The sequence below is a fragment of the Larus michahellis genome, chromosome Z (assembly GCF_964199755.1).
Source record: "Larus michahellis chromosome Z, bLarMic1.1, whole genome shotgun sequence".
Taxonomy (NCBI): Eukaryota; Metazoa; Chordata; class Aves; order Charadriiformes; family Laridae; genus Larus; species Larus michahellis.
The window spans coordinates 70,300,933-70,315,573 of NC_133930.1; the positions used below are offsets into that span (position 1 = coordinate 70,300,933).

Consider the following 14,641-nt stretch of genomic DNA (forward strand, 5'->3'; position numbering starts at 1 on the left):
CGAGGCCCAGGCCCAGGCCCCAGCCCCGGCCCCGGCCCCGGCCCCGGCCCTGCCCCTGCCCCTGCCCCTGCCCCTGCCCCTGCCCCTGCCCCTGCCCCTGCCCCTGCCCCTGCCCCTGAGCCCGACCCGCCGCGGCGGGAGCAGCCGGTACCTGTCACTCTCCGGGACGACGGGCGCCGCCATGACTGCCGCTGCGGCCCCGCCCGCCGACGGCAGCCTGGCGGGGCCAAGCGCCGCCGCTCCGCCCCGGCTGAGGGCAGGGCGGGCCGGGCCGGGCCGGCGGCGGCCGTCGGGGCTGAGGGTAGCGGGGAGAGGAGAAATGGTGGCGGTTCCATCAGGCGTTTGCATCGCTCCACAGCCTTCGGGGAGGTCGTAGTTGAAATCCTCGGGTTTAAGCGTTTTACAGACGGCCTGGCGTTGTCCCTAAACGAGGGTTGTTCACCCGGTGTGCAAGAGCCAGTCGACGGAGCGAGTCGAGGTGTTTGGTTTTATTTAATTCAGCAGAATCAGGTGCCAGGTATCTAATAGCAGCCAGCGCACCTTATGTTTCAAACCGCCCAGTGTTTATAACGGTAAAATAACAGCTGGTTGGTCAATAATGGTTCATTCACCACTCCTAATTATACATGTATATATACGCTTATGTTTGAGACTCTTGGGGAGGTTGCCTGACTAGCATGCTCATTCACAAAGCGATGTATTTTTTTGCATTGTAGTTACCCATTGTTGGTTTGGGATACACTCTTGGCTCGACTTTTGTCCAGAAGTTACATATTTTTTTGCTGTCTTACGTCTTAGCCAGCAACTGCAAGAGAACATGGAAGGCACATTCCGTGGTTTCACATCCTACTCAAGGTCAGGTACGTTCTTGGACGCCTCAACCATGTCCCAGCTGAAACTTCTTGATAAACTTTTAATGTTGTTCTTTATACACCGTTGGTGCCTAGTGGTACAAGGTGCCGGGGGCTGTGCTTCCCCCTCCATCATGTATCGTGGTTGCTCATGTTTGAACCGTACTGTGGAGATGTGCATTGGTGAAACTCCCCTCCCGGATTTGGCTGAAAGTGAGAAATGGGCTAAAAGACAACGGGACAAGCAAACAGAGGAACAGGCAGCATGACTGTGTAAACCTTGTTTTCCTGGGAAGCCAACTAAATATATTAAAAATCTGCGAAGGACTTCTGAATGTGCCTGTAAAGGCTTATATGATACGGCCCGAAGGGTTAGATGTATGGTAATAAATTATGGTAGGCTCAAGAGGCAGCTGTGAAAAAGCTGGAAAATTTTGAGGTACTGTAAAGAAATGTTTTATAAACATATATGCTGAAATCTCACCTCTGTTGAAGTGAGGGGAATTTATTCATTAACTTCAATAGGGCCTGGATTTCAGCCAGGCCATTTGAAAAGATAGTGTCTATTTAAGTAGACTTGGCCTTAACAACCAACTTCAGGAAAAAAGAGTGACAAACCTGGCCGTACTCCAACAGGAATTTGAAAGCAGAGGATTCCTGGCTGAGATTTTTAACAACATTTGTGCTATACTCTTACCAGACGTTGGACCCACAGTTGCTGTTATGAAAGGCAGATATATTTTTTGAATCTATTGTTATGAGGTGAAATATAATTGCATTCAACTGTTTCATCTGTTTTTCTGTACTTTATAAAACATGAAAAGACAATATTCTTGGAAGAAATTTATTTAGCTGGAAAAGAAGAATGAGTGTTTCCCTCCATGCAAAAATAATATAACTTCTTGTTCTAGGAAATCTCCCCCGAGAGCAGAATTTTATAAAGTTTGTTCAGTCAAAATGAGCAAGGGCGACTGGAAGTCTAGACAATTGCTTACATATTTTTAAAAGTTCCAGCTGGTATAGGTATTGGATGCACCACTCAGGTTTGCTGCCAGTTCTCTGGTTTTGTAATCATATGGACCTATTTTAAAGTGTTTTCTTTCCTGCTTTGCTGCATGAAATGAGTATTCAAAATGAACAGTCAAAATAGTGAAAATGAACCCTAAAAACTCAACTGGACAGGATCCTGAGCAACCTGCTCCAGCTGGACCTGCTTCACACAGGAGTTTTGACATGAGACCTCTGGAGGTTTCTTCCACTCTGTATTATTCTGTGATCAATGCAAGAAAGACAAGAAAGAGAGCACTTGAAGGGAAATAATGAGGCTAGCCTGACAAGGTTCTGTCAAGTGCAAAATTAAATATTTTTTTCCTAATATCTTTTCTGTTCCTAAAAAGGAATTATAAAAAATTGTGACTTCTCATACATCCGTTCATTTATTTTTGTTTTGTATTTGCCTCCATGATCCATTTTTCCGATGGGAATAACAGCTTTTTCACTGAACTAATGATATTACACAACTTAATGTATTTTATCAGTTGTCTTAACTACCCATCTAGTTAAGACATATTTTGAGTCAAATTGTTATCCATATATTGACTCAAAATATTCCACTTAGACATGGAAATGGATGTTGTCTGGGTTTTTGGATTGACCTGCTCCCATCCTATGACAAAATCTTAGGCATCAGTGACTGGGACTTGGGAGCATTTAGCTGCTAATGAAAGTTAGGAAACTTACTGCCTTGTAACAGTCTTGAAAACATCAGTCTCCCCTACTTTGCATTTCCAGAAATTGAACTATATGTTCTGTTCTTTCACAGAACATGTGATTTGGTTATGGTTTGTTTTACAGACTTCTCTCATCACCCAGCCCTTCAGTTAGAATTCATTTAAGCTCTGCTTTTTAAAATACTTCTGTGGTTGTCAGGTGAAACTGATTATATAGACCATGAAAAGGATGTAAAGTTAGGAATTATGGAATACTTTCTATGCAAGGTTAGTTAAACACTGTAATAAATTGCATGAGAAAGTTGAAGAATCTCTTTCATTAGAGGTTTTAAAGCACAGAGAAACAAATACTGTCATGAAAAATGGGTAGTAAATGTATAGAAAGCGAGTAAAGCTGATCTGGCATTGAGGACTACAGGTTCTCAGGATCCTACCAGGACCTGTTTTCTTTTGTTTCCTTTTTTTTTTTTTGGCTCCTTTTGATCCATTTTTTATTCTGTAGCCTCTTACTTCCACTTGCATTCTGTCTACACTTAAGCCTTTTTTTTTCTGCCATCTTCATCTCTGTTATTTGTCGTTACTTCTGAAGGTACACACAAAGAACCAGGTTGAACTCCTTCAAGACCTGATTGTACAATATCCCTGACAGTATTTATTGACTAAATAACTGTCCTACAACTCAATGAGAATAAACCAGTAATGTTTCACATCAGCTTTCACTTACAACTTGCAAGTGACTTAAGCAATTGAAGTTACCAAACTAAATTTGTGTAGCAGGGATTGTATTGTGCCTCTTACCTAGTGTTAAATAGCTCAACTTTTGAAATCTTGTTAAAAAATAATTCTTTTTTGTAAAGCATGTTCTAAGCATTTCAGTTAAATTACATCTATCTGTTGGTGTCTGTGACTGTTGTCATTACAAAACAATCTGCCATTCTTTCTGTGTCATTTGTTGCGTTCCACTGTATAAGTAATCTCATTAAAATCACCAAGGCTACTTGGATTCTGTTCAGAAAGTGTAAGGGCAGGGGACTCTTAGTTTATTGGTTCTGTATGCTGGTTTATTGTTCGCTATTTTTGTGCTTATATGTGAACATTTACTGTTATGTCTAGTCATGTGTAGGGAGTCAGATTATTTGGGTGACGCAGTGCTTCACAATGGAGATCAGACCGGCATAGCCTACTCCTGTAATCGAAGGCATCTGTGAGTGTACAGGACATTCAGCTGTGGACCATAAGCCTTAATTTATTCCATTATAACACAAACAGATGTGATCCTGCAAGGGAGCAGCATTCATACATTTGCACCTGAGTGGAGGTGGAAGGAGGTCAGTACTTTGCAGGGCCAGGCCAATGGAGAAAAGGTGCATTGCCCACTGCAGATGGTAGGGACAACAGGTAATCTTTCTATGGTTCATGCCAAGATTACAAATTTGGGTTAAAGAAATGCAAGTATCGTGTTCTAAGTAATGTCTGAAGTTGCAGTTAGCTCAGACTTGATGTATCTGTTTTCCAAACAGAAAGGCATCAAATTAAATAGTCCATTGAAACATGCGTAATTAGTTTTAAAATATTTTTAGATCATGAACAATAACTCAATAGAGCTGCAGCAACTGTAATGCTTTTGGTGCAAATATTTATCTAAAGCAAATTTAAATATTTATCTAGAAGATATCAGTCTGTATTTTTTTAGTCAAGCTCTTCTGGTTTTCCCACTGAAGTGAATCAAATCTGTATTCTACTCTGATGTGGGTGTATATAGAGAAAGTTCAGTTGTGCTCTTATAGGAGGTGTTAAAAGGATCGTGAAAATTGTCTGGAAAAGAGTCCAAAGTGTATTCTTTTTTCAAATTACTTTCTATTGTTTTTAGGAATCACAAAGGCTGGCAAATATTAACTGTGCAGTCCTCACCTTGACAAATGCTGGCACATAGTAGTCTAAGTTCAATAGCAGTATGGACTTACTTTTCTCTAAATGATGCGATGGGATTGAATGGCACCTCACCATATGCACAAGTTCATTTTAAACCAGGAGGAAGTTTAGTGGTCTCAGATTGTGACTGAAATACCTAGACTTTCTGGAACTGCAGATCTGACTTCTCCCAGGACTGACTGTCATTCATCATTTTCACGGTACCACAGGAGTGGTGGCCTTGCTACAGCCGACTGCCCTGTTAGCCTTGTGCCCCCATACAGCTTTGGTCTGCTGCCTTACTCGAAACTCCCATCTCTTAACTCATCTGATAAAGCATCATGTGTCCTTTGTGTTTAGCACACCTTTGCATCTTGAAAGTCAATATTTAATGGCCTTCATTTTCATGGTGAGCCACACGATAATAATTTTACTAATATTTCCTTTAAATTGGCCGTTGTTTTCGGAGCAGCTCTAAGTATCCAATACAATATGCAAGGACAGCTGTTGGGGTTTTTTTCTTCAGATCTGTGACAACTTCTCATATCAAGAAGTACAGACAAATTGTTAAATAACGAGTGTCTCCAGTGGCTAGCTTTCTGGCTTTAAGTTCTGGCTTTAAGTACAGACAAATTGTTAAATAACGAGTGTCTCCAGTGGCTAGCTTTCTGGCTTTAAGTTCAAGGGAGCGCAATGGAGGCAAACAACAAGAGGCTGTGCATAGCTCCTACTTTTTCTGAGTTTTCCAGTTTGTCAATGGCACAAGATGAACAGTGGAGTCCTTGGAATCGAGAGGATCCCCATAAGACTGTGCGCAAACACGTGGGTGGTTAGTAGGGAAAGAATCATCTTTACCTTCACAAAAATCATACGGGAGCACATTACCCATTTCTGTGAGATTTACTTCCTTGTAGTAATAACATCTAAGAAAGCAGAGGGTGAATATCTCCTTCCAGGTAGATATGGATTGTAAGCAAGGGAAATACAGTGTAAAACGAAATTAATTCCAAGGGAAATACGGTGTAAAACGGAATTAATTCAAATTAAACAAACTGAATCAATTTTTAGGCAAGAGAATGAGATGGTATCTTAGCTAGGCTAGCTTTAATATAGGTACCCGTGCTTTCATCTTCCCTTAAGAGACAGTGGGATCACTGGTAGCCATGAGCAAAGCAGCCATGTGGACAAGGAAAAGACAGGCAAAGTAAATTTGGCAGTGTCACAAACTGTTTAACTGTTTAACCTGCATAATCCAGGGCAAGGGAGAGAGAGAAGGACCAACAGACCTTAATGGAACAGTTAATTGATCTGCTTCCCCTTATTTTAAAAGTTAGCTTTCTAAAGCAAACATTCCATAGGGAAAAAACATATTCTGTTGAGACTTACATCTTATAAGGTAAAAAGATGATCTAGAGTCATCTGGAGAGTGGCCAATTTCATAAGAGACTAAGAAAAATTCTCTGCCTTTTCTGGTAAGAGATTTTATTTAAAACCACGATGTCATGCAGTGTGGCATTGGGTAAGTGGCTAACAAAAACTATCAGATATGGGCATTCTATTAGTTATTTTTATATACATGAACCAACCACTAACTTTCATAATCAGTATAAACGTATGTACGACACTGGTCTTTTCCTTTCTTATTCCCCTCTCCTCCCTCCCATGTATGACTGCCCTGATAGGGATTATAGTTGTGCACTGTCAGCTGCTCATTCAGAATTGGGGGAAAAGTTAGCAGGATCATTGCAATGATGAAGAGTCATTCCCAAACCACAGCAGAACTGCCTCTCCAACATCCTCTCATTTCATTATCCCTATCTTGGCTCTCACTTCTGTTTCTTCAGGTTTTGTGGTGTATTTTCAAGATTGCACTAACTGTGTTTGTGATGGACTTAGACTTTGCATTTAGCAATGATTGTGACAGAGGTACGGTCCATGTTAAAAACCACAAAGTAACACCAATGAATTCAATAGGATTCTGAAGATTTACACGAATCTGGTTTTAATCATGTTACTCAAAAAAATTAACATGTAGCCTTACCACATGAATCCACTTGAGAAACTATATGGGGTTTTGCCTTTAAGTGGAAGTGAAGCTAATTCAAACCTGTCTATTTCAGAGCTTGAGGTTATTTCAAAGAAAGGCTGCCATCTTCCTGTCCATGTAAATCAGCTTTATCTTCTTGAAGAGCTGCTTATTCAGTCAAGTCCAGAATGAGTCTGTGGCGCACCTGGAACAAGAAACCAATCCCTGACAATGTTGGCAGGATTTCCACTTACCTTAAGAAATACAGCTCAGAGATAATGTGGGCTGTTTGGACTCCTGGCACAAGCCAAAGGATACTTTGGGACTAGTGAGGTATATGAGAGAACAGCACCAGATCCAACTGCCAGAGCGTGTTTTAACCACCATAGCAAATATTTCTATGAAGTTTTTTTGGTACTGGCTGGTTTTGTGCTACAAGCTTAAGTATTGGGGTGTCATTAGTTGAGAGGAGCAACAAATCTTTCAGAGATATCAAGTCAGAAGGAGATTGCTGTGTTCAAGCATTCTTGACATCTGTTCCAGGAAGTTTCTTCTACTGGGAGATATCTCTGCTGTGGAGCAGGAGGTCTCTGTCCACAGAGAATGGCCTCTTGTAGGGGAGAGAAGTGGTGCCACATTCAGAATCAGGAGAGTCTCATCAAAAACAACAAGCACTGAGCCCAGGGAATAATTCCACCACTAGCAGCTTGCTCCTGGAGATTGCCTGCGGCAATCTGCAGCCTTTTCCCCCCTTCAAGATCCAGGGGACCTCAAAAGTGTGTGAGTGTCCATCATGATGTGCAAACCTCATGAAGTTCAACTAGGCCAAGTGCAAGGTCCTGCACCTGGGTCATGGCAATCCCAAGCACAAGTACAGGCTGGGTTGAGAATAGATTGAAAGCAGCCCCGAGGAGAAGGACTTGGGGTGTTGGTGGATGAGAAGCTCAGCGTGAGCCGGCAATGGGCACTTGCAGCCCAGAAAGCCAACCGCATCTTGGGCTGCATCAGAAGAAGTGTGGCCAGCAGATCAAGGGAGGTGATTCTGCCCCTCTATTCCGCTCTGGTGAGACCCCCACCTGGAGTACCGCATCCAGCTCTGGAGCCCTCAGCACAGGAAGGACATAGACCTGTTCAAATGGGTCCAGAGGAGGACCATGAAGATGATGAGAGAGCTGGAGCACCTATGGTACGAGGACAGGCTGAGAGAGTTGGGTTTGTTCAGCCTGGAGAAGGGGAGGCTCTGGGGAAACATTATAATGGCTTTCCGGTACCTAAAGGGTGCCTACAGGAGGGATGGGGAGGGACTCTTTATCAGGGAGTGTAGTGGTGGGACGAGGGATAATGGTTTTAAACAGAAAGAGGGTAGATTTAGATTGGAAACCAGGAAGAAATTCTTTACTGTGAGGGTGGTGAGACACTGGCCCAGGTTGCTCAGAGAAGCTGTGGATGCCCCATCCCTGGAAGTGTTCAAGGCCAGGCTGGATGGGGCTTTGAGCAGCCTGGTCTAGTGGGAGGTGTCCCTGCCCATGGTAGTGGGGCTGGAACTAGATAATCTTTAAGGTCCCTACTGACTCTAACAATTCTATGATTCTATGAATGAGAACCCCCTACCTCATAATAAGACTGGGTGTAAGTTATGATATATGAAATCGGTGATGTCTTGCATGGAAAGGAAACACCTGAAACTGAAGAGACTTTTCTGTCCAGAGGCAAAAATGTCCATTCTGTTTACCTGTAGCTATATAATTAATGACCGATCCAGTTTGAGTGTGCCATATGCTGTTAAAAAAAAAAATAAAAAATTGCTGACTGAACAAATGTGTTGGTTTCAGTCTTGTAGCCTGGGCAGCAAGAAAGAATTGCAGAGTCGTTTCCACTCTCCTCTGCTTTATATACAGAGGAAAGTGGTGACCTAGTTTCAAAGAACAGCGTTATCTCAAATGACTCCTGCCTCACCTGTACAAGACATGAATGCATCAGAAGGAAAAAACACTTGTATAAGCATTCACAAAAGAAAGAGCTGTGTCACACATCTGAGTAAATGAAGCAGAGAAATCAGCAAGAAAATAAACTCCTTGCAAGTAACGTGGTTCAGCTTCCCAGGGTAAGAAAATTGTCTTCCCACAGCAGTCCAGACCCCTTCAGTTTTAGAAAGTCAAGATTTAGAGAGGACTGACTAGATGCCGCAGTAAAGCTTGCAAGGATGAGGAAGAATGAAATACGTACTTAATGGGGAAGGTTAAAGTCTGCTAGGTAGGCAGTGATAAAGAAGCACAAGCACCACTGCCAGGCACTTCACTAGAGACAATTTGTAAAGCCAAGATCTCCTTTAATAAAATGTGAAGGTTGAAGAACTTTGCTGTCAGAAGAAAATCAGTCAGGGACAGAAAATGGCAACGTGCTTATCACATTGCCAGCTTCAGTCTCAATTGTATCATAAACCCATTTCCTATTGCAGCGACATTCTGGTCCACACTTGTTTGAATTGCATTTGGGGCAAGGGTAGAAGCAACCCAGGCAGTTCTTTTCCAGGCAATCACACAAATCGACGTTATTACAAAGCAGCCTGCCATGTTTGTCATACTTCTTTGTAATTCTGCAAAAGAGAAGAAAAAGTGATTCTCAGAGGATGCTTCAACGTGTTTGAAAACTAAACCAAATGTGGAAAACTTCTGTCCAGGAACAAATATTTCCTCTTTAACAACCTCACAGCATAATGAAAGACCAGCATGATATCCTAATTGCAACAGCCACTGTTGTTAAAAACGAAAGTGTGCCAAAGAAGTAAATCAAAATTCTCTTCAGTCACACAGAAAAAGTTTGTTTTCCCATCACAGCTTTCATATGTAGTAAGAAATTTATCTGCAAAATATTAATGCTTTTATTAATTTCATTAATATTCAGTAAATAGCATACCAGCCATTTTTAAAGTAAAATATGTAATAAATTAGTAAATCTTACTTGGGCTTATTAAAAATATCTTCTTTCATCTGTAACATGCACGCTTTCTTCTTCTGTTCTCTAGCTTCAGGATTGAACTCAGCTACCTGAGGTCCTGGATTTTGAAAGACTAAGGATTTTAATTGTTTCTCAAGTTGTTGCTATAAATAAACAATAGAAAGTTTCCAATTAGTACAATTGGAACAAATATTTATTGGCTGCCAAGTGTCCTCACTGGCTTTCAAATGACATTAAAATTAATATTCTTGGTAACTTAAAACAACATGGGTACGACCTAAATTAAGATCACATTGTTTAACATGTTTGCTTGTCTAACTGTTAATTGAGTATTTCTTTGACCGATTGTGCATCATGACAGGAGAGGGAACAACCATGACTCTGAAGACGTGACTCTTGTACAGTGGCATGGAGTTTGAAAGTTGTCTTGTGGAAGGCAGAACCATGCATTTTTTTCTTCAACTTTATCCATAATGTAAAAACAAGTACTGTGATTATAAGCATCTCAACTGGGTTCGCCCTTATCTTCACCGTTCCCTCAGATGCCTAGGATCTACCTTTGTCCAAACAATCTGTGGGCAAGAGAAGTGTCTGGTGGAGCAACTACTGCAGGAAGGAAGCATTTGCACAAGTGAGAAGTATAAAAATAGCACAGACAAAAATAAATAAGCTAAACTGAGCAGTTTTTGAGAAATAGGAGGGAGCATTTTCTTGCCCATTTTATGGAATTCATGTTTGCAATTAGCTAAAACTGCTGAGTAGTTTTGCAGGTTAAAACATCAGCTCTGCGTATTGCTATTCCTCATAGCCTGTGTATGCTGACAGTCATGTCTAAAGTCAGTGCAAACAAACAGGGGCATTCTGTCAAACAATTTATCTTTGGACAGTGATCGTGGACATTGAACATACTCCTTCATTATGCAAAGGCACAGATGTATGTGCAAATTTATCTCTTCACCTCTTAGGTAAATGGATCTAACTGCAACCCCTCGGCTTCACTGGAGGGTGCCGTTGCTTTCAGAGTCCACGGTGTTTTTTCACAAACAAGTGAGTGCCTTCATTGCTTCTCATGGGGGAAGCAGTGACAGTTCTGTGATTCAGTCCAACCTGCTGATACAGTGATTTAGAAATATCCGTGCAATTGAGTGCACTTATTTACAGGGTGGTTAATGCTGTGCCTCTTCAGTTGCATCCTCCTGAAAACCTGTAGGGCAATTTCATGCGCCTACATCATTCAGACAGTTCTGCTTTTGAGTCCGGGGTAGATTTTCTGTGCAGAAATTATGCTTCAGCATCACCATTTGCCACGATCATAAATTATGCAATTTCAACTTGGAAACAAATAATAAGCTATAGGGGTAATCTTCCCTCTAAGAGTACTCTCCTATTTCCCTACTTACATTTTCATTTGAGCTCAGAAGTGCTTTTGGCCCTCTAAATCACTGCACTGCAAATTTCACTCATTTCACTGTTGTTATTACTGATATTTCCCTATTGACTCCAGCCTTTTATTTCTGTAACTGTGGAAGAAATTTAAGGCAATGGTAAGTGTGTTGATAACAAAATGGTACTGGAGAAGTCATACCAATTGTTTTTGTGTTATTGAGCAGTTGTTAGGAGAGAAATTTCCTTCTGCAGATGTTACCTGGGCAGAAATGCTTTTCTTGCAGTTTTCTTCTGCGTGATCACTCATTTGGCCACCTGTGTGAAATATACGTGTGTTAGACATGTACAGAAGCGCGAGATCCACAGACTTTTTACGTGGAGGTTTCAAGGTGAGCAGGTGATAACCAACAGTAGATGCAGAACGAAATGTGTCTGAGTATTAGCCTCAATTTTAATACGGTATTAAAATAATATAACTAACACCAAAGCTATTGTTCATTAAGCAAACCTCGGAAAATCTCTAGTGTTTAAATAACACAGAAATTTAAAGAAGTGCTGTCACCGCTGTATCTGTTACTGGCACCGCTTCACCGCATTGGCACGTTATTAATGTAAGGGCGAGAAGTGGTATTCTCACAGAACACGGGAGATCAACTGGCGATGTGCAGTGGGAATGAGAAGAGCGCTCAGGAGCAGTCATTTCGCTTACCAGCAGGTGACACTGTTGTCCTGGATGCGGTTCTTGCAAGGCTCTAAAAAAGATGGGCCGCGGGGACAACGTGGGGGAAACAGGAGGGGCCTGGGCATATCCTCTGATATTATTCACAGACACCCAAAGCGTGTGTCAGGGCTGTGTCCACAGCAACTACACTATTCCCTGCAGATTCACAGTTTTCTTCTTGAAGACTTCAACCAATGGGCTAAAAGTAAACTTCTTGGCTTTCAAATCTCAGTCCTCAGCTTTGTGAAAGATTTTGTGTATAAATAGAACACGTAGCTTTTAGGTTTAACATAAAAAAAAAAAGTGCATCGCTCATTCTGCTAACAAAGCACTCAGGGAGGACTGTGCGTTCTGTGAGTCTGTCCTACAAATGCCGTCCATCACCTCTCCCCCGTCACAGAAATGGTGGTGGCAACTGTTCAGGATGGATGTTAGCTACTTCTTTGTACCCATCTTGTGAAGATACTTAGTTAAAATTTTCTATGTAATATATGCATTTCCAGTGCCTCAGACTTTAATCCCAAATACCACCAGAAATATTTAATTTTTTTTGGAGTTCCTCCACCGCTTCCCCAGGTGCTGCCCAGTCTCTCCCATTGACTCTGTAAGGTAGTGCAGTGGTCTCTGCCAGGTTACCCTGCACTTTAGGATTGTCGCCCGAACCCTGTTGCACAGAAGATCTTCATTTCACCGCTGCCAAAGGGCCAGCACCTCTCTGAGAGAAGCAGGATTGGACTCCAGGCCTTTAGTTCCCTCTGTTGCAACCCCTCCCTGCAGGGCCACAGTCAAAGTGGGTATAGCAACGGGAAGGAAGGGACCTTGTAATGGGAGAGGATGCTTTTTTGAAAGGTGAAAAGAACAGCCTTCAGCCTGTTTTGGAGGGGATTTCCCTTTCTCCTCTTCAGTGACCTGAAGAATGGCTGAGATTATGACACTGTTCATAATGGGATACTCTACAGCAACATTTTAGTCCTGGGACTTGAGCATCTTTTTAGGATTAGAAAAGGAAAGCTATTACCAGGCAATTACTATTTGCTGTACAGGAGAGCCTGCCTCTCTACTGGAAATTTGCTAGGGACCCACAAATAAAACAAGAATGAAGGCCACTGCTCCAGAGAAAGTGAGTATCGCTTTTCATTTGCACTCAAGTTGGGGCCCTGATAAGGATTTGCTTCCTCCCTCTTCTCTTGTGTCCAACCATGCATCCAGCATTGTTAAAGCACTTCATGAGTATGCATAACCATCATCCATGCCTGTTTTATTACAGTGTGCAGAGTTCAGGATCAGAACAGCCATCAGCAGCTACCAGCATAAGCACGCAGAATTCCACGTGTCCTCTAATGTTGTAAATATTTGACTCCCTTGGAAACCAGGTCCTAGCAGCTATTTGGAGCCAGACACCCAAAATCAGAAGCCACTTTTTAAATACCAACGGAAAAGGAACAACTATCTTGTTTCAAACACGTTTCAAATGCCCTTGCACCTCAGTGAAAATATCCTGCACAGAAAATGTAGTATATTTCTCTCTCCATATATATTTTGAAGTTAAAGTGTTAAATTTTTGTCTGCAGGAAAGATACTCAAAAATGAAGCAGACTATGACTAGGAAACTGTGCGAGATTCAGAAATTGGTGAGATTTGTGGTACTGTTTATCCTCCACAGCATGTTCTGAAGGGGGAGAGAGGAACGAGGGAAAGTATGAGACTCAGACATCCACTTTCAAGTCTGCAGAACCTAATTATCCGGAGGAAAGTATTCCTGGTCCTGAAGCAGAGTTTTTCATCTACTGTTTTTGGTCTGGCTGTAGTGATAACCCAGGGGAAATGCACTGAACACTAGCCTCTTCCATAAAAATTTCAACTCTGAGGACAACCATCAATTGCACTCTTCCTCCACCAAAACCTGTGTTCTCCCACACCTTTTGAATACAGCAAGTGCTTCCTGGAGGTGATCATCCACACCTCAATATCCCACTGTGGCCGTAGCGAATGGCTGAGAACTGGCAGTTTCAGCACAGACCCTTGGCACAGCTGACAAGGCTGAAAGCAGATTAAGGGAGGAAGAACATCAGAGGCTGTGTTATATTAAGAGAGACCTGGTCTTATGTGAGAGACAGATGTTTCTGCTCGGATAACAGTTTCAGAAAATGTTGGGATTTGGAAACAACTGCATTTGTTTATGATTTTCATTAGAGAAATATTTTCCCAAATCTGCTCTTTCAGGAATTTAATATTCCTATTTATGATCCTTGCAGATTGCACTGCTAAATAATTCATCTGGTGTGAAATGCGGTGGCCGGCGCTCCCAGATACTTCAAGCCGCTTGATCTCAGCAGCCTAAAGCCAGTGTCTCTGCAGGGCTTGTCAGAGTGAACGCACATTCCTTTTAAGTTGTATTTGTTCATGCCATTGCAGAATTTCTGTCTGAGATCTGTGGGCATGTTCATCGCCTTTACCAGGGCAAGACAAGATGCTGTCCCAACGGCTTTGATCCCCCTGTGCCCACATGGATTAGACTGAGCCATTGCAATAGTCCCACCTTCCTCGTAGCGATGTCTGTGGGCTCAGAAGCTGGCAGTTAAGTTTGTGGCACATTCAAGTATGCATCTTGAAATCTCTATAGGACATCTGGTGCCAGCCAAATTAAGAACGAGCATAAATTAATCTTGCTCAGGTTCAACTGTGGACTGAGGAGTAAAGATGTGGAAAGTCCACTTACCAACTAGTCCATGCCTTCTCTCATAGCCCCGAATGTGCTTGTGTGTTCACAAGACAGAGCTGAAGCCAGCAGGGTAACACAGGCCAAATCAATAAAGAGGTCTTATCTCCTGTAATTCAGCTGGTTTCCCAGAAAACTGATAAACATGGTGACAGGGCAATGGCCCATTCTGTGACAGGAGTCTGGAGGAGCAAATTCTGCCCTCTTCCAGTAAAATAAAACAAATCCTCATGAGTTTTCCCTCCCAAACCCGGAGCCTTTCTGCCATAACTGGAAGCAAGGGGTCCTTTAGCTGAACTCTTAAGAGATAATTATAAAATCATGTGCATGTTCTGGTTG

At 42.1% G+C, this 14,641-nt stretch overlaps 2 protein-coding genes across 3 annotated transcripts in view; both read right to left on the reverse strand.

Moving 5' to 3' along the window:
* COMMD10 (COMM domain containing 10) overlaps positions 1-241 on the reverse strand; it is a 112,981-nt gene extending 112,740 nt beyond the window's left edge. The window contains exon 1 of one of the 2 annotated variants that reach the window (XM_074569878.1): positions 152-222. In XM_074569878.1, coding sequence (XP_074425979.1) covers positions 152-183 — 32 coding nt within the window. In that variant the 5' untranslated portion in view covers positions 184-222. Of the gene's footprint in view, positions 1-151 lie in introns of both variants that reach the window. The other variant, XM_074569877.1, reaches the window with a different exon arrangement.
* Positions 242-8,891: 8,650 nt separating this feature from the next.
* On the reverse strand, positions 8,892-11,169 carry ARL14EPL (ARF like GTPase 14 effector protein like). The gene is made up of 3 exons (XM_074569897.1): positions 11,062-11,169; positions 9,480-9,619; positions 8,892-9,114 (listed from the first exon to the last, which is right to left on the reverse strand). The coding sequence occupies exons 1-3, from the start codon at positions 11,167-11,169 to the stop codon at positions 8,892-8,894; spliced, it is 471 nt and encodes a 156-aa protein (XP_074425998.1).
* Between the last annotated feature and the right edge of the window lie 3,472 nt (positions 11,170-14,641).